This window comes from Urocampus carinirostris, chromosome 2 (assembly GCF_059441175.1).
Source record: "Urocampus carinirostris isolate Australia breed hairy pipefish chromosome 2, RoL_Ucar_1.0, whole genome shotgun sequence".
Taxonomy (NCBI): Eukaryota; Metazoa; Chordata; class Actinopteri; order Syngnathiformes; family Syngnathidae; genus Urocampus; species Urocampus carinirostris.
In genome coordinates, this window is record NC_142350.1 from 2,891,966 (window position 1) to 2,914,510 (window position 22,545).

The 22,545-nt window shown below is 44.6% G+C and overlaps 1 protein-coding gene across 4 annotated transcripts in view; it reads left to right on the forward strand.

Annotated features, from left to right (window-relative positions):
* Window positions 1–271: 271 nt before the first annotated feature.
* Window positions 272–22,545, forward strand: part of gabbr2 (gamma-aminobutyric acid (GABA) B receptor, 2) — a 151,487-nt gene continuing 129,213 nt past the window's right edge. Inside the window, exons 1-5 of one of the 4 annotated variants that reach the window (XM_088328360.1) lie at window positions 272–434; window positions 2,366–2,454; window positions 2,547–2,608; window positions 5,808–5,941; window positions 8,274–8,365. Coding sequence is in view for 1 of the 4 variants with exons in the window: in XM_088328358.1 (XP_088184484.1) it covers window positions 22,056–22,382 (327 nt within the window). In the remaining 3 variants the exon portion in view is untranslated. Of the gene's footprint in view, window positions 435–2,365; window positions 2,455–2,546; window positions 2,609–5,807; window positions 5,942–8,273; window positions 8,366–21,576; window positions 22,383–22,545 lie in introns of those variants that run through there. The other 3 variants (XM_088328361.1, XM_088328362.1, XM_088328358.1) reach the window with 3 other exon arrangements.

Here is a 22,545-nt window from a genome sequence, read left to right on the forward strand (position 1 = left end):
GGCCGGATCTTCACTTTTAGTTGGTGGCTCCCACCGCCTTTTTTAAATCTTCTAGCTCACAACAGGGAAAAACGAGATTCTGTCAGATAGCTCGGGGAACTCTCGTCAGCAAAAGTCATCTTTTGATTCGGGGTGGCAGAACATAGCGAGCTGGTTTCCCTCAGCACATACGTGTCTTTAATGATAATGCCAAACACGGCTAGCTCCCCACGGCTCTCGTCTTCGGAAGCATTTCGGTTGTCACGGCGACGCACACACAAACATAACAGTGAGCGAGCGTTTCGCCGCTGCCGCCCGTCGCTCGACTTGATGTAATCCCAGAGACCCAGAACAGCTTCAAATCTGCGGCTGCATACATTAAAATGCACACGTTCCCTTCAAATACGGCGTCGCCATAAACACAATTGGCTAGATTCTTCACTCGGCACCAACTAGTAAGGAAAATCAGGTTACAGAATGTTGAATACCTACAAAAACATTAAGTGGTGTTTTTTTTTCTGTTGAAATTATGTAATCTAGTTGATTCGCATCTAGTTTTTAATAAAGTTCTGCTAGTTAGCGATAAAGCTTCCCAGCCAACAACATTAGCATCACAAGTCACGGCATGCCATTAACAAAGACGAGCCCTGGGGTTCAATCAGTACTCATTAACATTTTTCTAACAGCAATAATTTGAACTATTGGAGTGTTCAGAACTTTCTTTGGTACGCTTATGACGCTAGCATCTCACTTTCAAATAATGGATAAGACTGTTCTTTTTTATTGCTTATCCCTTATATTCGGCTTTCTACAACAGGAAGACCAATTTCGTCAACAACACCAAATTTGCACAATCTCAGAGCGCACAACCCAGAACTTTATTTTGTGATTCAAGTCTCTTAGGTCAGTTATGTTACCCCAGCATCCCACGGAATGCCATTGCTTTATTTTCAAATGACAAACAAGACAGTTGTTTTCATTAAGTATAACCCTTAGTATATAACAATATAGGCATCAAGTATTTTGTCAACAAGACCAACTTGGACAATTCAACTGTCCAGAACTTCCATGGTTCCTCAAGTTCTTCAGTACAGTTATACAACACTACATTTTTATAGATGTGTCCTGCAAAGTTTAAATATGACTCTTTTCCTCTGCAATAGCGTCAGTTATCAGACATGGGGACTTGAGACTTAGTGACTTGGACTCGAGTCGACTCGAGTCGCTGTTTTTATGACTTGTGACTTGACTTGGACTTGGCAATCTAAGACTCGGGACTTGACTTGTGACTTGACTTGCCCAAGAAAAAAATACTTGGGACTTACTTGGGACTTGAAGGTGAAGACTTGAGACTTACTTGAGACTTGCACATGTGTGACTTGGTCCCATGTCTGTGACAGTTATACAACACAAGACTTTTCAGATGTGTCCTGCAATGTTAACTCTGCTCTTCCTTAATACCCCCCCTCTTTGGTCATCAGGACAAGCAAGAAAACCAACCTCTACAACACCAAATATAGTGTCCAGAACATTCCTGTTAATTAGTTAAGTTAATTAACACGATACCATTTCCAGATGCAACCTGTTAATGTCAGGGACCAGAACAAGCACTCAGATCCAATAGCGTCAGTTTTATAGTTTATTTGGACAAGGGTCGGTGGAGCAGGCTTGAGACGTCGGCTTTTGGTGGCAGAAAGCCTCTTTGGACAGAATGGCAGCTCCGTGGTGAAACGCGTGACGAGCAACGTAGCAGGTAAGTCGGTGGCCAAGGCGGGAGAGTAGATCGTAAACTTGTAACAGAAAAGGGTCAGGCAACGAGAAGCAGGCTTGGAATAGACAAAGGGATCGTGGGTACCTTGAATGTTGGAGGCTCACTCATGGAAACGAGGAGTACACTCGAACGTCCATCTCTGGACGCTGACAGCTTAAATAGAAAGCTTCCACCAATCAGGAAGCGCAATCCAGCACGCCAGCTGATTACCTCAGGTGGCTCCAGTTAGGTAATCACGACAGTTAATTTGACTTCCTTTTGGTTTAAGGTGTGATTTTAAGGTTCTGTTGGTATTATAAAAAATCATACATGGACTTGGTCCCTCATATTTTTCAGATTTAATTTCCCCCTATGTTCCGGTCCGGAGCCTTCACTCTGAAAATGCTCGTCTACTTTTGATCCCAAGAGCCAAGAAGAGAACCGCAGGTTTGAAAGCGTTCTCCAGTCGGGCCCCGGTGTTGTGGAATGCTCTGCCACCTGAGATTCAATCTGCAACCTCAGTGTATCTGTTGAAATCCAGGCCTAAAACTCAACTCTATTCTATAACTTATGAATGACCAATATTTCCTGTTGATGATATTTGTGTATTTATTTTTGATTATTTCTCAATATCAGGAACACCATCGTATTAACAACATCATCGTATTAACAACACTGAACTTGGACAGTTTGAGTCTCCATAACTTTCTTGGGGAGTTCCTCAGGTCAGTGATATAACATAACACAACACTCTTTCCTGATGCGTCCTGCAAAGTTAAGTCTCTTTCTTCAAAATATCCCCCCTTTCAACCTTTAGGAACACCAATCGTATCAACAAGACCACATTTGGACAATTGGAGTATCCAGAACTTCTTTTAGGTTAGTTAAATAAAATGACTCAAGGTTGTCGATTCTTGCTAACCGCTTCCTTGAATGCAATTTTCTTGACATGGTGCACTGCACTTCCAGTTTTAAATGTTTTTTTCAGTTTTTTTTTCTGGGATTCATTTTTTTAAGTGACACACACGTTTTTTAAGGAAATTGCAGCGTTTGGTTCAATCTTGCATAACTAAAATGTTCCTAGGTAATATTCATTAGCTTTGTTGCACTTTTCGCCTTAGATTTCCTCTAATTATTACAATTTTTCATATGCTATTTCCCCCGAGCTAACGCTAGGCTGCGCCGCTTTCGTCCTAGTCTTGGTCAGCTCCAGGCTTTTTTTTCCTCACACCTGTTCCCAGGCGCCTACCAATGGGTCTTTCACCTCGATACGCCTTTGTTTCCCGCGTTAAACACTTTGACTTTGCCGTATGATTAAATTGAATTCTGAGCCGCCTCTTGAGGTTCCCCTGCATTAAAAAAACGATCCCCCTCCTCAGTCAGTGTATAGCAGGTCAAACACTTGTTTGAGCTTGTGAATGAAAACGTCGCCGATACAGTCCTTCTCTTCTGTTTTTTCTCTCTCGAGCAATTCCCGGCAAAGTTGTCTGATTTTTCCATTTTTTTTAAGATTCGACAGCCAGAAAATTGCAATTGCACTCGATTAATCAAGTTTTTATTGTTGTGGTGTCCCATGTGATGGGAAATCTCTCATATTTCTTAGCTGACTTGGTGATAACGTGCGCAGTCAGGCCATGAAAACAAATTGAATTGTTATGAAAACATGATGCAATTGATAGAAGAGCCGCGGTTTTTCGTTGTTTTTAGCATTTTTGGCATGTTCACAGGTAGTGTGGGAACAAGGCTCAAGGTAGAATTTTTTCACCTGATTACTTTATTTCCTCTTATAATTTGTTTGTCAATCCTTCCTTTCCATCCCTCTTTCCTTCTCCACCTTTCCTTCCTTCCATCCTTCCTTCATTCCACAGTCCCTCTATCGCTGCCTTCCTTCCACCTTTCATCTCCCTTCCCCTATCTTCTTTTCTTCCTTTCCCCTACATTTTGTTCCCTCCTATCTTCCTCTTCTTTTCCTCTTCACGCTTCCTTCTTTTCTTCCTTCATCATCTCCCTTCTTTCCTCCTTCTCTCCTCCTACTTTCCTGTTCCTTCCTTCCTTCCTTCCTTCCTCTTCGTTTATCCCTCACTATATGTCTTCCTTTCTCCTTTTTTTACTTCTTCTAATAAGAAGGGAGAGTGGAACCGGGACAGCCAAGGAGGGGAATAATGAGAGCGAAACTTCAGAAGGTTGTCTTAGGCTGGCGAAAGTCTAGAAAAGAAAATATGAGGAATATCCTGAAGAAAATACATTGTGAAGAAAGTCTTGGAATGAAGAGCTTGTCGTCTTGGCAAGGGAATATTTGAGCAGGGTGCTATGGGTACTAGAGTGGGATACTGTAGTATTTATAATAGTCAAGTCATGATTATTTGTGTAGCCCTTAATCACAAGAAGTCTCAAAGGGCTGCATAGACTAAAGAGAATGCCCTTCAACCTGTGGATCTCGTCTTGGCTTTAGGGATCACTAGCAATCCAGCATTTTGCGAGCGAAGGCTATGAGCAAGAACATAGGGGGAAATTAAATCTGAAATATATGAGGGTGAAAGTACATGCATAATTTTGTATAAGACCAACAGAACCTTAAAATGAAACCTCAAACTCACTGGGAGCCAATGCAAGTTAGCTTAAATCGGGGTAATGTAAATTTTCTTGTCTTTGCTAAAAGCCTCGCTGCAGCATTTTATACCAGCTGCAGGCTCTTAATTTTGAACTTTAGGAGACCGGAGAGTAGTGCATTACATTAATTGAGACGGGTGGTAACAAACACATGAATTATAATCTCCGCATCCGACTGAGACAGCATAGGGCGAATTTTAGCAATGTTGCGACGATGGAAAAAAGCCGTTTGAGCAATATTCCTTATGTGTAACTGGAAGGACAAATAGAAGAGGGTGGCTAATGATGATTGGGAGAACCTTGGCAAGTGAATGTAGACTGGAAATATGGGGCAATGCTGCCATCTCTTGGAGAAGGGGAGCGACTGCAGGCATCAAACCATGACTTTTCCTTCGTTCTTTTGTTCTTTTATTTGTTCCTTCCTTCCATCATTCCTTTCTACCTACCAACCTACCTATGTACCTATTCTATTGTAACCTACCCACCTATCCAGTCCTCATTACATACATGTCTGCATGCCTACCCACCTATCCAGTCCTAACTTACCTACCTGTCTGCCTGCTTACCTACCTACCTACCTACCTACCTACCTACCTGTACCTATCTATCCAAGCTGAACCTACCTACCAACCTACAACTTGCAAAAATGATAATATCCTTTAATAGCAGTCTCAATGCAGCCACTTTTTTTCTTTTTATGCTAATTCTTTAAGGCTTCTTCTTTCCTTTATTTCCAAAGTCATATTTCCTTCCATTTAGATCAAAACATAACAAACGGAACAGCGTGGAGGATTATCGTATTTTCGGGGGAGTGCTCCCAACGGATGTGACCTTTTGTCCAGGAATGGGGCCCAGCGTGTGTCGGCTCGGTAAATGTTTGGGTGCAAAGCGGCAGGAGAGCGGATCATGTGCTAATTGGCGGCGCTGCTTCCACGCGCCAGCATGGCCCACCTGTGGCGGGGGCCCAGCAGGGCCATCCGCTTTGGCCCCCACCTGGGGCCCTCCATTCGAACAAATCAATTGATATTAACGGGTTGCTTACCAGGAAGCGCTTTCCGATTTTTCAAGCACATTTAAAATATTTTTTTTCTATTGTATAATGCTGTGGGCGGCAGTAGCTCAGGAGGTAGAGCGCTCGTCTTGGGATCAAGGGATCCAAGTTCGAATCCCGGCTCGCCCGTGTTACATGTTGAAGTGTCCTTGGGTAAGACACTGAACCCCTAATACCCCAGATAAGCAGGTTAGCGCCTTACATGGCTGCAAGGCCGCTATTGGGAAATGTGGAGCACATTGTAAAAGCGCTTTGGGAAGTCATTGACTTGAAAAGCGCTATATAAATGCAGATCATTTCATTTCATATTTAATTCAACTTTCCCTTTATCTCCCAAATGTCTTTATGAAAGGGGGAAGACAAACAACACTATTACTCACCTTGAAATTAATTTGGCAATTTCTTTTTGCATGAAAGCAACCACGCCTTTAAAGGCCCGGTCACACAGCCTTCCACGGGCGTATCGAGGCTGAATCACGGCCAGAAATTTCTGCCTGTGAAGCACATGCTGTTGGACGCTTTGAGCTCGCGATACAGACGAGATACAGCAGGTAAGAAATTTACACGCGGTTGGCCGTGCGAAAAATTTTGCGCTGCTCAAAACTTTAGACCACGGGTAACCGCGGGCGGCACACGTGGTACACACGAGGTAACGACGCGGTACAAACGTGCTAGGACGTGCTACAGCCGCGGCCAAGACGTGGTTACACGCGGGTAGGACGCGGAATTTTAGCGGGTAATCTCGGGTGGAGCACGGTCATAGCATGTTTGTTCTGCGCCTGTATCGCGGTGTTATCACGTGCATTAGCGTGTGTACCGCGTGTAAGCACGGTCAAACGCGATGCAGCCGCGTTTACCCGCGATAAGGACGCGGAACAGTCGCCGGCGTCTGTTTCGCGGGCATACCACGGGTAAACAGCGAGTTTAGCCAATTTTGCACATTTTCCACCGCGTCTGCTTCACGGGCATTTAAATTGACCGTCCCTCCTTGTCCAGTCTAATATTGACTCTCCTTTACCCCTTTCACTTTCCCTTCTTTCCTTCCTTGGTTCCTTTCTTTCATCCTTCCTACAATCCTTCCTTCTTTCCTCTATCTTACTTTCTTTATCCTACCTTTTTTTTCCTTTTTTTCTATCCTTCTGTCCTTTTACCCCTTTTTTCTTTACTCCTTTCTTCGTTGTCCTTCCTTATTTCATTTACCTTCATTCATACTTCATCCCTTTTTTTCCTCTTTTCCCGCCTTCCTTCTTTCATCCCTCCTTTCAAACTTCCTTCCAAGGCTTCTTTCTGCCTTCACTCATTTCTTTACTTTTCCTTCCTTTTTTTTTTTCATTTCTCTTTTACTTACTTCTGTCTTTCCTTTGTTTGCTTTCCATTTTTTTAACCTTCCTTCTTTCCTTCTTCAAAATACAATAAATGAAATTAATATTTTTACTTAATAAAAATAATTTTGCCCAAGGACTCTTTGACATCTAAAGGCCCGGTCACACAGCCTTTTGCGTCTGTATCGCGGGTAAAATTTTGCGTTTTTTTTTTTTTTTTTTTTTTTTTTTTTTTTTTTTTTTTTTTGCCCGTGGTTGCCCGCGGTGGAAAATGTGCAAAATTGGCCGGCGACTGTTCCGCGTCCTTCCGGCGACTGTTCCACTCCCTTATCGCTGGTAACCGCGGCGGCATCGCTGTGCCGCCCGCGGTTACCCGTGGTCTAAAGTTTTGAGCAGCGCAAAACTTTTCGCGCGGCCAACTGTGTTTGGATTTCTTACCGCGTGTAAAGCACGGCTGTATCTCGTCTGTATCGTGATCTCAAAAGCGTCCAACAGCGTCTGCTTCACGGGCAGAAATTTCTGGCCGTGATTCAGCCTCGATACGCCCGTGAAAGGCTGTGTGACCGGGCCTTAACACAGAGGAGCCGTAAATCAAGCAGCAACCTCTTGATACCAAGACGAGCGCTTTACCTCCTGAGCTACTGCCGCCTCTTTTACCGTTTTTTTGCACATGCATTTAGTTCTCGTCATTTCCTCTTTTCATTTTTTTCCCTTACATTCCTTCCTTGAAAAAAGAATATTAAAATTGAAGCATTTTCGAGGATTTCAATCGCCCATACCATCCCTAACTACAGGAGTAATACATTTGTCTACTCTTTGTGCACGGTCATTCACTTATTTTATTTTCTTCTTTCCTTATTTTTATACCTTACCTTCCTTCCTTCTCTACTTCCTTCCTCCCTTACATCCTGAAAAAAAGTTTCCTTTTTTCGTCATTTTTCTCCTTTTATGCAGATTTATTTACCTTTTATATTTATATGTTATTCTTTTTTTCATCCCGTTTCTTTCATTTTTCCTTTCCATTCTAAAAGAAAATTGATTTCCTTTTTACTTTCGTTTTTTAAAATTTGTTACATTCCTTCCTGCCTCATGTCCCTGGAAAAGTTTCCTTTTTATACACAATCATATTCTAAGATGGGCCAATTTCTTCACATTCCTTCTTTTCCTTCTTTTAATCCCTACCCTTCTTTCCTTCCATCATTTTTCCCCTATGTGCTTTGAAAAATCATTTCCACTTTTTAGATATATTTTTTAAACCTTTGTTTCACGATTTTGCTACTACTTCTCATTGTTTCCTTTCAATATTTCCATCCCCTAAATTCTTTCCATCCATACTCCCTTCCTCCCTCATGTAATGAAGAAACTATTTCCATTTTATCAATATTTTTTTTTATTTTTTTCATTTATTTACTTACTTACATGCTTCCTTCTTGTCCTTGAACAAAATATTTTCTTTTTTTTTTAAATAAAAAAATTGAGATGCTTTATATCATAATCCTGTAATGCTTTTTTTCTAGCTTAAAGTATTTTGATATCCATTGATGCTTTTTTTATTGTATAGCCGGAGGATCACTGAGCATCCCTGTCCCTCGTCGCATCTCCAATGCGACGTCGCCATGGAAACCAGCTTGACTCTCACATTGACACAAGCAGGTACATGTTTCTCTTTTTTTTCTTAAGCTAGCTCAGGTTCGCACCAGATGGGAGGGAGGACACCAAATCTGTGAAGCGGGGTGGACGAGTGTCAGGTGGGCTGACACCGGCAGTTTCCCTCGACACTCTTCATGTGTGATCGATGTGGCCGCATCAAGTCGGCTAATGGTGTGGGAACCTCATTTATTTTTGCCACTCGGCGGTCCTTGCTTTTTGTTCCCCCCTCCAAAACAAAATCGGTATATGGGGGCATGGCTACACTCCGGTAGTTAGGGAGTATATGGGTGATTAAAATCCTCGAAAATGCTTCAATTTTAATGTTCTGTTTTCAAGGTCAGGAAAATACTTGGATTTTGGGTGAATTGCTTGAAAATGCTTGAAACGGGTGCCATTGCCATGTTTCTTGGCAGTCTGGCCTCATAGACCTTGCAATAAATGAAGAAAAAGAAAAGTGCGTGAAAATTACATTGACACGCCCGATCTGGTGCCTTGTCATTATGGCGTTGTCATCTGAAGCGTCACTGCCCCCTACTGGCAACACCAACGAGGACAGCCCTATTTAGAAATCTGGCTTTTAGGGGGTCATCGGAATCAAATCCAGCTACCAAACTTCCTTTTGGAGTTTGCATGTTCTCCCCATGCTTGCGGGGGTTTCCTCCGGTCACTCTGGTTTCCTCCCACGTTCCCAAAAACATGCATGTCAGGTTAATCGGTCGGTCCAAATTGTCCCTAGGTTTGAGAGAGCGAGTGAGTTGTCTTTCTTTGTGGCTGGCAACCAGTTCAGAGTGTCCCCTACCCACTGCCCCAACATAGCTGGGGTGGGCTCCAGCACCCCCGCGACCCTGATGAAGATAATCGGTGCACATATTGGATGGATGACAGGCGGAAGGACGGAACTCGAGACCGGTGGGAAGGCAGGCGGACGGACGGACGTCGAGACAGGCTGGCGTTGAGGTCGACGGGGACCTTGGACAGCTCGGGGCCAAGTCTTTCCGGAAACCCCATTTGAGGCACAGCAATTGCCACGACGGGCGGGGCCGTGGTTCGAGTGGGCAGGAAAGGTGACAACGCGGCCGGAGAAGGAGCCCCGGGAGGCAGGGCCGTTGCCGATAGGAGCTCATCCATCTGACGCGACATGAGCTCAGTCCGCTGAGCTAATTGCTCAATCTGGCGTTGGAAGCTCCGTGGAGCTTGCTCGTCCGGCAGCTGAAGGGCAGCGACCTCACTGGGCGATCGCCAAAAGGCGTCCTCCGTCCGATCCAACTGCTGGAGAGCTTAGGGAGTCTCCAGCTTTCCCCAAATTGTGTTGGGATCGTTCGCTGAGTTCTCATCATTTGGCCAGATTGTTCTGTCACGAAACAGAACAGGAAGTAGGAACTCATTTGCGTAGACGTCCTCACACCTTAATTGAGAAAGAAAAGTTGTCCAAAAAACTAACAGACCAGACCAAAAAACAAAACGGGTCAAACACAGGCAAAACTACAAACTAGGAATTTCCAGAATTATACAGAACTTGCAGGAATCTCTCAGAATCTTACACCGAAGTGCAACAAAGTCCAACAAGAACAACAAGTATAACCAAGCATAAACAAGTTTTCAACAACGATTTGGCAAAGTGCAGTTCAAAATAGAACGTTTAAGTACCCACAGAAGTAATCAATAAATGCGAGTCAGCCGGTGTCAAGGGGCGGTGCCAGCTGGGCGCCATGGCAACCGTGCAGAACCTGACAGTAAAATACTTAACAATTTAACCTTTTAAGCACTGAACAGATTTAAAGTCAAACATCACTACAAAATCCCTAAAAATGCAAAACAATAAAATAAAAGTTCAAGCTCTCCAGAGCTATACGTCATTGATGTTATGGCAACAAATGAACAATTTACAATTGTATTTAACCAATTTAGACACAGATCCTCTGAAAAACAAGCAAAAAATAAAGTAAAACAATTAAAACAAAAAGCAAAAAATGAACAGTCTCTAAGATTGAAAGATTGAATGCTCTCTGATTTGGAGCAATGAATATCATTAAAATGAGTCCAAATTTGGCAGATTTTTCTGCTTTTCTACATAGAGTACTTTTCTTCTTTTTTTGTTTGTTTTCTGTATTGAACTTTTGAACACCTACGGAGCCCTTTCTGTGTTTGCAAACAAGTGTCACGTACCGGTAGCCAAGCTGCGCGTGTTTTGTGGAAGCAGAATGGCAGAATTTGTGTCAGTTTATAGCAGTCCATTGACACAAAAACTTCATAAAGAGGGACAGCACAAAATAGCACAAGGTATGTGCCAGCAGCAAGATAGCGACCATTTTCAACAAAAGAAAAAAACGTTCTTTTGATCCGCGCTGTATTTCTTCCTATGACTGGATTGGAAAAATTGAAAAACTGGCCTTGAAATTGCTTGCATTTGACCATGAACAATGTGTACGAACTCTGTATAGCTTAGTACGCGAGTGTCACCTATTTGCGTCTAGCGTGTTGCCTGTTGTGATGTTTGGCCCATCAAATATGAATGAAGAGCCGGGCGTCCTCGTTTATATTTTATGCCTTTTTTGTCGGGGGCCAGTTTGTAGATGTTCGACTCCCCCAAATAATTTGGGAACTTCCTGTTCTATTCAATATTTGAACCTGGAAGAGCTTCCAATCTTTGTGCATGGAACAGATTCCTTTTTTCCCCTAAATTTCCAAGGTTATTTTTAACAGTGCTGATCTGTCGCTCAAACGCTAGCTAATCCTTCTTTCTTAGCGGCGCGCTAACGCTAAATTATTCACCGGCAGCACGACGACAACTAAAAAAAAAAAAATGCCGGGCTCTGCATAAAATATAAGCGTGAGAGATCTTAAGAGCTTCCATTTAAATCGCAGCCAAACTCGCTCGCTTTACATCCTATGAGTCGCTAGGCGGAATGGAAGTAGGCGGGTTCTGATGATCTGAGGCTCCTCCCCATTGACCGGGGGGAAAGGTGAGGGGATGGCACGGCTTTGCATGTCTGCACGCAAACTATTACTGAGCACAGCAATTAAATAGTGCGGATGGAAGTGCGAGAACTATTTACCAGCTGTTCACATAATCCCAAACGCTTTTTCCTTCTTTCCTTCACTTTCCTTCATGTTTTTTATTGTTCCGCCTTTCTGCCTTGCTTTTTTCGATACTCACTTCTAGTCTTGATTTCTTCATTTGTCTTTTACCTTCTCCTTTTCTCTATCCTTCCCTTTCATTGGTGTTTTACCTGTTCCTCCCCTTGGTTTTCCTTCCTTCCTTGCATCTTTCCATCCTTCCTCTTCCTTTCTTCCCTTTGTCCTTTCTTCCCTCCTTCCCCTCCTTGCCGCTGCTCCCTACTCTTTTCTTTCTGTCCTTTTTTCCTTCCCTCTATCCTCACCCTTTCACATATCCCCCCCTTCCTTAATTTCCTCCTTTCTTCACTCTCTTTGGCACCTTTCTTTCTTCCTTCCCTCCTTCTGTCCTTTGCCCTTTCACTTCTCATCCCTTCCCACTCTCCTTCACCCTCTACCATTCTCCTTTCTTTCCCTTCCTTGGTTCGTTGATTCCTTCCTGCCTTCAGTCCTTTCTTCTTTCCTGTTTCTTTTTTTCCCTTCCTTCTAATCCTTCCGTCCTTTCTCATTTTCATTTGTTTTTGTCTGTCTTTCTTTTGCCTTATTTTTTGTCCCTCCCTTTCTGCCTTCCTTCACTCCCTTCTTCTTTCCTCTTCCTTACTTTCTTCTTCATTCCTTCTTTCTTTTTTCTTTTCTATTTCTTCCTTTATTTTCTTTTTCCCTTCCCTCCCTTTTCTTTCATTCTTTAAATCCTCCTTCCTTCTTGCTCCCTTCCTTGTTTTTCCTTCATTTCTTCTTTCATCCCTCAATCCCTTCTTTACTTACAGCTTTCCAGCCTTCCTTTTTTCATTCCTTCCTGGCTTCCTGTCGTTGTGTACTTGAATTCACAATTGACAATTTTTTTCTTCCTCCTTCCTCCCTTCATTCATTCTTCCATCCTTCCTTTCTTTCTTCACCTCTTCTTTCCTCATTCTCATTATTCTCTTGCCCCCTCTCTTCTTTTTTCTTCCCTTCCCTTTCCTGCCATTGCTTCTTCCATCAATTGCCTCCTTTCCTTTCCTTCCCTAACTTTCTTCTTTCCTTGCCACTCTTACTTCCATCTTTCCCACTTTTCCTTCTGTCACAGTAGCTCTTGTCCTTGTTTAATTCATACATCCCACTTCCCCATTTTGGTTCCTCACTCTACTTGTCCAGTTTCCTCCCAGTCCTCCTTCTCCTTCCTATTTCATTCGCTTCTCCTTCTTCCTCGCCTTCCCTCCGATCTTTTCTTCTTCTTTGGTGGCGAAGACGTGTCTTGTTCGGAACTCGTCCGTCTCGTTATACCCGCAGGCATGTCGCAAGTCTTCACTGTAAGAGGCGTTATGTAAGACGCCCGCTGCCTTCTTCGCTGCCTTCTTCGCCCCCTCCCCCGCTAATCAAAATGACCCCCCCACTCCACTGCCTTCTGCGCCACGCGTCTCCTTTGAAGGCACTGGCCCGTATGATAGGACGCGCTCTTGATTTAATTTGCGTCCTGGGATAAAAGGGAGTGCCGATAACCTGCTCTGACCGCAGCAAAAAAAGGATGTTAGCTTAGCGGTGAGGCATTCCCGTCTCCTGCCTCCCTCCACATTCTCCTTTGAGGATCTTGTGGAGGACGTCCTCCGCCCTGATTTAAGTGTAGCGCCGTGTAATGCTGCACAACAAATATTTGCTAGCACTAAATCGGGGGTGTCGAACCCATTTGGGCTGTCTGGGGCTAGACTAGTAGATTAGAGAGAGGAGGGGAGAGAAAACGAGAGACAGCAATATAGATGAATAAAGACAGAAAAGGAGGAGACTGAGAAAAGAGAGAGAGAGAGAGAGAGTGAAAGAGAGAAAAAAAGAGAGAGGGAGTGAGGGAGTGAGAGAGAGAGAAAAAAGATAGAGAGACAATAGTGAGAAGGAGAGAGAGAGAGAGAAAAAAAGAAAGAACGGTGGAAGAAAATAAAGAGAAAGAGAGAGATAGAATGAAGGAAGAGCGATAGAAAGATCCAGAAAGAAAAGGAGAGAGAAAGAAAGAAAAGAGAAGGAGGGAAAGAGACAAAAGAAAAAGAGAGAGAATGAGGAAGAAAGAAAAATAAAGACAGAGAGATAGAAGAGAGAGAGACATATAGTTGAACGTGATATAAGGAAAAAAGGACAAAAAAATAAAGGCTAAAAGAGGGATACAGATAAATAGAGAGAAAGGAGAGGAAGAGAGACAAAGCTAAAGAGAGAGAAAAAGAGTGAGAAATAGACAACAAACAAGACAGAGGAAACAGGAGAGAGAAACAATGAGAGAGAGGAAAATAGTGTAAATGTGGGGCGACAGCGGTTGAGGAGGTAGAGCGCTCGTCTTGGGATCAAGAGATCGCAGTTCGAATCGCGGCTCCCCCGTGTCGAAGTGTCCTTGGGTAAGACACTGAACCCCTAATGCCCCCAGTATGAGGTTAGCGCCTTACATGGCGGAGGGAGGAGACGGGAATGCCTCACCGCTAAGCTAACATCCTTTTTTTGTTGTGGTCAGAGCAGGTTATCGGCACTCCCTTTTATCCCAATAAGAGCCCATAGCTAACATAATAATATATATTATACCCAAGACTAGATTACTCTGCTTATAGAATTTTATGAACCAGATATAACCCGGCCGCCCAAAAAAGAAAAAACAATTGATTTTCATTTTTTGAAAAATTTAAATTTTTAAAATAGAATAATGCACTTTAGTCAGAAAATCTGCAAAAATCAAAGATGTGCTAATGCTAGCAAGATTATGGAAGACAGATAAACACAATTAAGTAGATATTGGTGAAATTACAGTCATGAACAAAGAAAATTGAAAAAATACATTTGTACTTTCGGCTAATGATAACAGTGCTAACCATAGCTTGGCGCTAAGGTTAGCATGCTAGTGAGCGCGCTTAGCTGATGTTGGCAAGCAATGAGTAAATGTCGGAAATTAGGATGTGTAAAAGCTAACAACAGATGCAATCAAGCTAATGAGCCAAAGAGAGAAAATCAGTAGCACAACAATTCAAGGTGTGCTAATGCTAGCATGTAATGGAAAAAAATAAACAGAATTGAGTTGTAGTTGGCGGAATTCCAGAAATTAAATTTGTTTTACCCGCTAAAGCTAGTGTTCTAAAAATAGGTTCGGGTCACTTGATCAGAGAGACCACCCTCCTCTCTCTTCTTCCCACGCCTGTTTAACAATCCCATGAATTATAGCACAGCACTATTGTATTTTTTATGGGCAGGGGGTGGGGGGCAATCGCAGAGGAACTTAATCCCCCCCGCTTAGCAGTGAATAGAAAAGCTTTTGCTAGCTGGCTGGCTAGCAGGAAGTGTGGCTAATGGATGCACTTCACATCCGAGGACAAATTCTAGTGGCTCCTTGCCCGCAGTTTCCTCGTGGATACAAATGGTCTCATACAAAATCAACATACTTCCAATCTTTATTTTTTTACTTTCATCTTGAGAAAGAAGTACTGAGATGCAACAATTTACAATTGGTTACTTTTGGCCCTCACTCTCCTCTTTGATAAAAGTTTAACTTTTGACAAAACTAAGCTAACTGTGCCAGGCATCTGCTCCTTGCCCTTAGTCTCACCTTGGGTAAAAATCTTCCAACAAGTTAAGAATTTGAATAAATATGATTCTGTGTGGTTGGTATAACGTTACCTAAGCATAACCACTTAAGTATTAGGCTCAACAGTCTCCACTTGGCTGCACTTCACCCCCCCAATAATTCATGTCCAATATCTGAAGAAATGCCATTTCCATGATAGACGGATTCTTTAAAGTTAATAAAGGCATCTATCTACATGTTATATTTCTTGTGAAATAGATTAGTCTCATCAAATCAAATTGGTTTTGAAACAATCACAGTTAAAGAAAGATAAGGAATTGGGTCCCTGCTCGTAGCATTTTATTTCATATTTTGTTTTGTACTATTGATTATTGATTGATTGATTATTGCTCCAGCGAAGGTCGGGGGGTCCCTGTGCGTTGAGCCGACTAGATGAACCAGGTTTTTCCAATGCTGGCGGTCTTGTGCCAGCTGTTCTGCATTCTCTACAGCAACTCCGTTTTGTTGGAGGTCGCCCGCAACGACGTCGAGCCATCGAGTGCGGGGTTTCCCTTGTGGTCGTCTCCAGCCTGCGGCCTTTGGGTCAAACTGGAGAATGGCTCGTGTCGGATGGTCTGGTGGTAGACGAAGGACATGGCCAAACCAGCGGATGCGGCGTTGTGCGACCAAGGAAGATGCTCGGGGCTGGCACGTGCGGGCTCTGAGCTCTTTATTGGAGACTCGCTGGGGCCACCTGATGTTCTCGATGGTTCTGAGAGCCCTGCTATCAAAACCGTCGATTCTTGTGGCCAGGGTGTCGTTCTGGGGCCATGTTTCTGAGCCATAAAGCAGGATAGAGAGTACGGCGAGGTTGTAAATGCGGAGCTTCGTCTTGCGTGCGATGGTCTGGTGCCGCCAGAGTGGTTTCCAGAGAGACTGCAGAGCAGATGCTGCCAGGGCTCTTCTGTGGAGAATCTCTGGTTTTAGGTCCCCATTGTCTGTCACCATGGACCCCAGATACACAAAGTTCTTGACAGGCTCTACGATGTCGCTACCAATTTTGTTGGGAGGTAGATCTGGTCCATCACCGACATACATGAACTTGGTTTTCGTCCAACTCTCTTGGAGGCCAAGCCGCGCTGCCTCTTCGCTGTAAATGCCCAGAGCGTCTCTCAGCTGGCTGTAGTGCTGAGCATGATGGTGTCGTCAGCATACTCCAGGTCAGTCAGGTGGTAGTTGCCGAAAGACACTCCGGGGATGTGCTCACTAACCCTGAACATCAGATGGGCTTCTTCAGAGAAGCTCTCACTTCTTTGGGTGTTTCAGGGTCTGTGCAGCAGGCGTCGCTAGGAGGTGCCGTGTTTGCAGCCACTAGGAGGGTGGGATCAGCTGGGATGGTGCTGTGCTGCAAGAGGAGACTAAAGTGCTCCTTCCAGCGCGCGAGGCAGTTGGCTTCTGTCATGATGAGGTTGCCGTCTGAGTCTTTTACCAGGGCTGTCTTTATGTGTGGGCCGCTACGGGCTTGGCGTAGTAGACTGAATACGCGGCTCATGTTGTTGTTGTTGGCCGCGGACTCAAGCTACCTGCCAAAACCTCTCCCTATCTTCAGCGATGGCCACATTGCGCAGGCGGTTCAGTCTCCGATACTCTGTGAGGTCGCCTCGGAGCCGGGCCTCACGCCGCTGGTCTATGATGTTTAGTGTCCTCTCTGATATCCAGGGCTTTCTCTGGGAGGATTGCGGGCGTCCGAGGACATTGTGAGCAGACTGGAGGACACTTTCCTTGAAGGCCGCCCAGTCTGTCAGCTTGTCAGGAGCCAGGGCATCGAGAGTGCGGCGGATGGAGCAACTGAAGTCTCTGGCGATGTTGGGGTCGCTGAGTCGGGAGGAGTCGGGTCGAGGTAGAGTTTTGTGCTGGCTGGCTCGGAGCTTTAGCTTGAGCTGGGCCACCAGCAGACGATGGTCTGTGTTGCCAAGCTGTGCTCTTCTGAACACCCGGCAGTTGGTTACAAACGACTTCCAGCGTCGTGATATCAGGATGTGGTCCAATGCCTTCCTGCTTCTGCCATCTGGGCTGTACCACCTCCAGTGATGGATGCATTTCCGGGGAAACCAGGTGTCAGCAACACAGAGGTTGTTTTGGTGGCAGAGGAGGAGGAGGCGGTTGCCATTGTCGTTTGTTGTGCTGTCAACGAAGGTGGTGCCGACAGGTGAGCCGGGGGACCGATCATTGCTGGATAGAGTGGCGTTGGCATCAGTGAGGATGATGGTGACGTCGTGTGGTGGGGCTTGGTCGACAGCCTGGTGGAGTTCGTCAAAGAACGCGTCCTTCGCATCCTCATCAGCGACATCGGTGGGGGCGTAGGCGACGATCACTGTCATCTTGCCGTGATGGTGGAGGAAGCTAGCAGACAGTAGTCTGTCGCTTATTGGTGTCCAGCTGATGAGGGACCTCCGGAGGGCTTTTGGAATGGCAAGAGCCACACCGTAAAGGCTGGTCCGACTCTCGGGGCCACACCAGATGTAGCAATGGTTGCCAGCTGTTGTTTCACCATTGCCTTGCCATCGTACTTCACAGAGCCCTGCCAGGGTGATGTTATAGCGACAGAGCTCTCGGGACAGCAGGGTGGCAGCTCCGGGGCGAAGGAGTGTCTGGACATTCCAGGTGGCGACACGGGTCTTACGACGAAGGTCGATCCGTACTCGTTGGTCGGGGGCAGGCTGGGGTCCGTTACCGTGTTGGTCAGTCCGGCTTCTTTCTCTGGTCAGTTTCATAACAAAGGGGGTTTCTCCTGGGTGAGTTGTTAGCCCTCCGCAGGATAGTCGGTTGGTGGGGCTGCCACCTCATAGTGTACCGACACGCTGGGGTCTTTGTTGGTCTGGAACCTACCCCGGAGACCGGCCCGCCATGGGTGACCCTACCAGGAGCAAGCTCCCGACGGTATCGCTCTCCAGGGTCACTGGAACACGCAAGCCCCCTCGCCGCATCAAGGCCAGACCCATCCGAGGTACTATTACTGTAGTTGTATTTATTTAAGATTTTTTAGTATTCCTGCAGTCAATTTTTATTGTACCGTATTTTCCGCACTATAAGGCGCACCTAAAAGTCTTATTTTTTTTCAAAAGCTGACCATGCGCCTTATAACACAGTGCGCCTTATATATGGCTCAATATTAAATTCGCAAGGTCTCGCAACGTACTCAACGGCCGCCAACTCGAATTTACCCCGAACGTGGAGTAGTCCGCAGTGTATGCTGGGATTTATATACCGGCGTTTCATTGGCTAACCAATGTGTCAATCATCATTTGAATCGATCACTATTGGTTGAAGTTATTCGGAGCCTCGGATTGGCTAGATGGCCAAAACAAACCCTGCAATCGGCCGAGTTTAGCAATGGCGTAGCAAGTTCGCGGTGTATGCTGGGATTTATATACCGGCGTTTCATTGGCTAACCAATGTGTCAATCATCATTTGAATCGATCACTATTGGCTGAAGTTATTCGGAGCCTCGGATTGGCTAGATGGCCAAAACAAACCCTGCAATCGGCCGAGTTTAGCAATGGCGTAGCAAGTCCGCGGTGTATGCTGGGATTTATATACCGGCGTTTCATTGGCTAACCAATGTGTCAATCATCATTTGAATCGATCACTATTGGCTGAAGTTATTCGGAACCTCGGATTGGCTAGATGCCCAAAACAAACCCTTCAATCGGCCGAGTTTAGCAATGGCGTAGCAAGCTTGCTACAGTACGCCATAAAGAAACATGTTTCATTAGTCTGTATTTGTAAATATTCTACTCTCCTGGATTTACTTCACTCACGGTTGTAAGAAGACCATGATTGCGTATCATTATTGAACGTGAGAATTTAGGTGAGTTATGCGGCTTTATATTTTCCCGGTATCTTGTTTTAGAACGATCTTGATGTTGCTGTGTTGAGTTGAGTGAATTAAACTCAATTCCAAGTGTTTATTGTCATATGCACAGTAAAGTTGTGAGCGAAAAAGAAAATAGAAACACAGAAATGTTTGGCATTTCTTGAATCCCAAGACTTCAACCTTCCGAATGATATTTGAAATGACGCATTTAAGTGACATCGTACGGACACCGCATCCGCACGTGTCTACGACACGTATTTGCTTCTTTGCAAGCTTTGGGAATGTTAAGGGGGTAATCAGTTGGACTGAATCGTCTGACTGTTTTGTCGACGTTCCCATTGTAGCGCCTTATAATCCGGTGCGCCTTATCTATGGAAGATATAGGACCAAAAACTATTTTTTGGGGGTGCGCCCTATAGTGCGTAAAATACGGTAGTTTAGTAGTATTACTATAATTTTATTTTTGTAGTATTTTTGTATAATTTCTGCATTAGTATTTTTTTTAGTATTTCCGTAGTAGTATTTTCTTAATATTTTTGTCATAGAATAGTTCTCTAGTTCCACAGTAGTTGTTGTTTATCTGGATTATTTTTGAAATATTACTGTAGTTTTATTTTTTTGTAGTACTTTTGTAGTATTTCCCTGGTCGTATTTTTGTCGTATTTCTGTAGTTATATTTTATTAGTATTTCCGTTGTAACTTTTTGTAGTATTTCTGCAGTTTTTATCTTGCAGTATTTCTGTTGTAATACTACTGTTGCAGTATTTTTGAAGTATTTCTGTAGTAAAACTATATTTCTCTGGTAGTGTTTTTTGTATTATAGTATTACTCTAGAATTGATGTAGTATTTCAAATTATTTCCCAGTGTTTTTGTCATATTTCTTTAGTGATTTTTTGTACTATTACTGTAGTTGTATTTTGTAGTATTTTTGGGGTAATATTTCTATAGTAGCATTTTTGTATTATAGTATTACTGTCATAGTATTTTGAAGTATTTCTGTAGTATTTGTTTTCTTTTCAGAATGAGAGCAAATGAATATATGAAGTCCTGCTTTTCAAGCCCTCAATTTCATCGTCATTTTGTAATATTTTTTCGCAGTATTATGTTGTAGACACACAAATTAATAATAATAATAATAATAATAATTTCCTTGTATTGTCATTCTGTGTAACAATGTACACAGAACGAAATGTCGATTGCACCTGACCCGTTGTAGCGAGCCGATGCAGCCGTAGCCAACAGAGGGCGCCGCCGACCACTTTTTAAGTCTTAGGAATGACTCGGCCGGGGCGCGAACCACCAACCTCCCAGTCTCAAAGCGGGCGCCTTACCATCTAGGCTGGGGACAAAGTTGGCACAAGAAAATATGTATTTATTTGTAGCACTTCATTTACTATTTATTTTGAAGGGCCTTTTTTGAAAGCCTGACGGGCCACAGGTGACCCGCGAACCTTAGTTTGCCCACCACTGCTGTAAAGTTAGCCAAGTGTACGGTAACCAAATTTGGCTTGTATTGTTGCCGACTAGTGAAACAATAACAAAGGTAGCGTGAGCTGTGAGGTTTTATTGGGCTGCACTTGACTGCTATTGGCCCTTAGTCTCCTTTTGGATGCAAATTGTTTCACTTACTTTTCAAACATCTTATCAAAGTACTTATGTATGATATATGGATACTGTAAAGTTAGCTCATGGGTGTCAAACTAACTTTAGCTGGGGACCACGTGCTAGGAAAAAAAACTCACGGGGTTCGCACAACTAGGTTTAAGAGAAAAAGAAAAATAGAAGGAGAAAGAGAGAGAAGAAAAGTAAGAATGGTAGGGAAAAAGGAGAACAAAAGAGAGAAATGAGAAAAATACAGATAAAGATAGGTTAATAAATAGAGAGAAAAGAAAGTGAGAAAGAGTGAACATGAGAAAGAGTGAGAGGACAAAAGAGTAAGAAAGAGTGAGGGAAAATGAGAAGAAGGAAGGAAAGAGCAAAAGAAAGGAGAAAGAGAGAAAAGTTGACATTTAAAAGGAAGGGAAAGATAGAGTAAGAAGGAGAAAGAAGAGAAAAAAGGGAAAAGAAGAAAGAAAGTGAAGAAGAAGAGAGAGTGAAATAGATAGAGAAAATTAAAGAGAGAAATGGAGAGAAGGAAAGATAAACTAGAGAAAAAAAGAAGCGCATGGCAGAGGGAGAGGCAGATAGAGAGAGAGAAATACTACTACAGTTGCTTTGCGAGTGGTGCCTGGCTTGGGTGACATAAAGTGGACATATTTAAAACTTCTGCTCATTCTTCTCTTGCACTTCTCTAAGTGGTGTCTTGCGGGCCGTACTAAAACCCTCGGCGGGCCTGATCCGGCTTGCGGCCCGCCTGATTGACACCTGTGTGTTAGCTTATCATAACCTATTAAGCATTAGCGTCCATATATCTCCACCGGGCTGCGTTATTGGTTGCTGTGCTTTTCACAACGGTCGAAACATTGGGAACATCTCTGTGTGCTTCTTTTTCATTTCAATGAGTTGAATTTGCCAATTTCTAGAGAGAAATCTTCCGATGGAATCCGAGAAGAGGCTATCGGGTTTTCCCGCCTTGTTGGCAAGTGGACGTGCGCGCCTTGGCGGGAGCGAGCGTAAAAGCCCAGTTAAATCCCTCTCGGCGTGCAAAAAGCCCGCATGTATGTGTGTCCCCCCTATCTTTTCGCCCTCTCTCTTTTTCTCCTCCCCCGCATCCTCCCTCTCTCCTCCTTCACTTCACTCGGGTGAGCATCATCACCAGCATCGGCGGCGTCGAGCACCAAAGCGCCGCTTTTCCGACGCACTGTCAGAAGATGAGCGTCCCTCCCGCGGGCTGACTCCCTGGACGTCCGCCCTCCCCCTTCCTCCCTTCCTTCCTTCCTCCTCCTCGACTTTCTTTGTGGCTTTTCCCACTCTCCCTGGATTGCCTGCCTGGGAATTTACTTGGAGAGTGGTCCACCTCACCTCCCCCCCTTTGACGGTGTTTGTTGTAATTCCTTCGCACATTCTTCTTGGGAATATTCTGCAGTGCTTTTTCTTCTCTCCCCACTGCGGGGGCTGCTGCGGATTTTTGGCGCCCTCGTCACTGGGGGCGGTAGGGGGGTTGGCGTTGGACCTCGAGCGTCCCGGAGTATCGGCAGCCGGATCGAAGAAGACGATGCCCACCCTGTGACTTTTGGGATTACCCCCTCACCTGAGCATGGCTCCGGCCCGCAGGGACCGTGGCGGCGGCGGAAACGGCGGTGGTGGAAGCGCGGGGCTCCCCCTCCTGGCGGCGTGCTGCCTGCTGGCGGGCACGGCGTTTGCCCGGGTGTGCAACGACCGCACCAAGCGCGGGCAGGACAACAGCTGGTTCGCCCGTAACGGCGAGAATTTGCCCATCATGGTGCTGATGCCCATGAATGAGTCGGCGCTGATGAGTAGCATCAGCCAGGGCATCGAACCCGCCGTCCAGCTCGCCATCCAGCACATGCGCGAGTCGCGCAAGTACAACTTCTCCCTTATCACCGAAATCTACGACACTGAGGTGAGAATGGGCAAAAAAATCCACGATTCAATTGTGTTTGTTGGCACCTGTTCTGCCGAGGTCATAAGATGCTTTGGCGTGATAAACTGCTGGTGCACCAGGTCCTGGTTGCCCATTCTACAGTTGTCAAGGGCTTGCTTGCACCTGATTTATCAGTGAATAT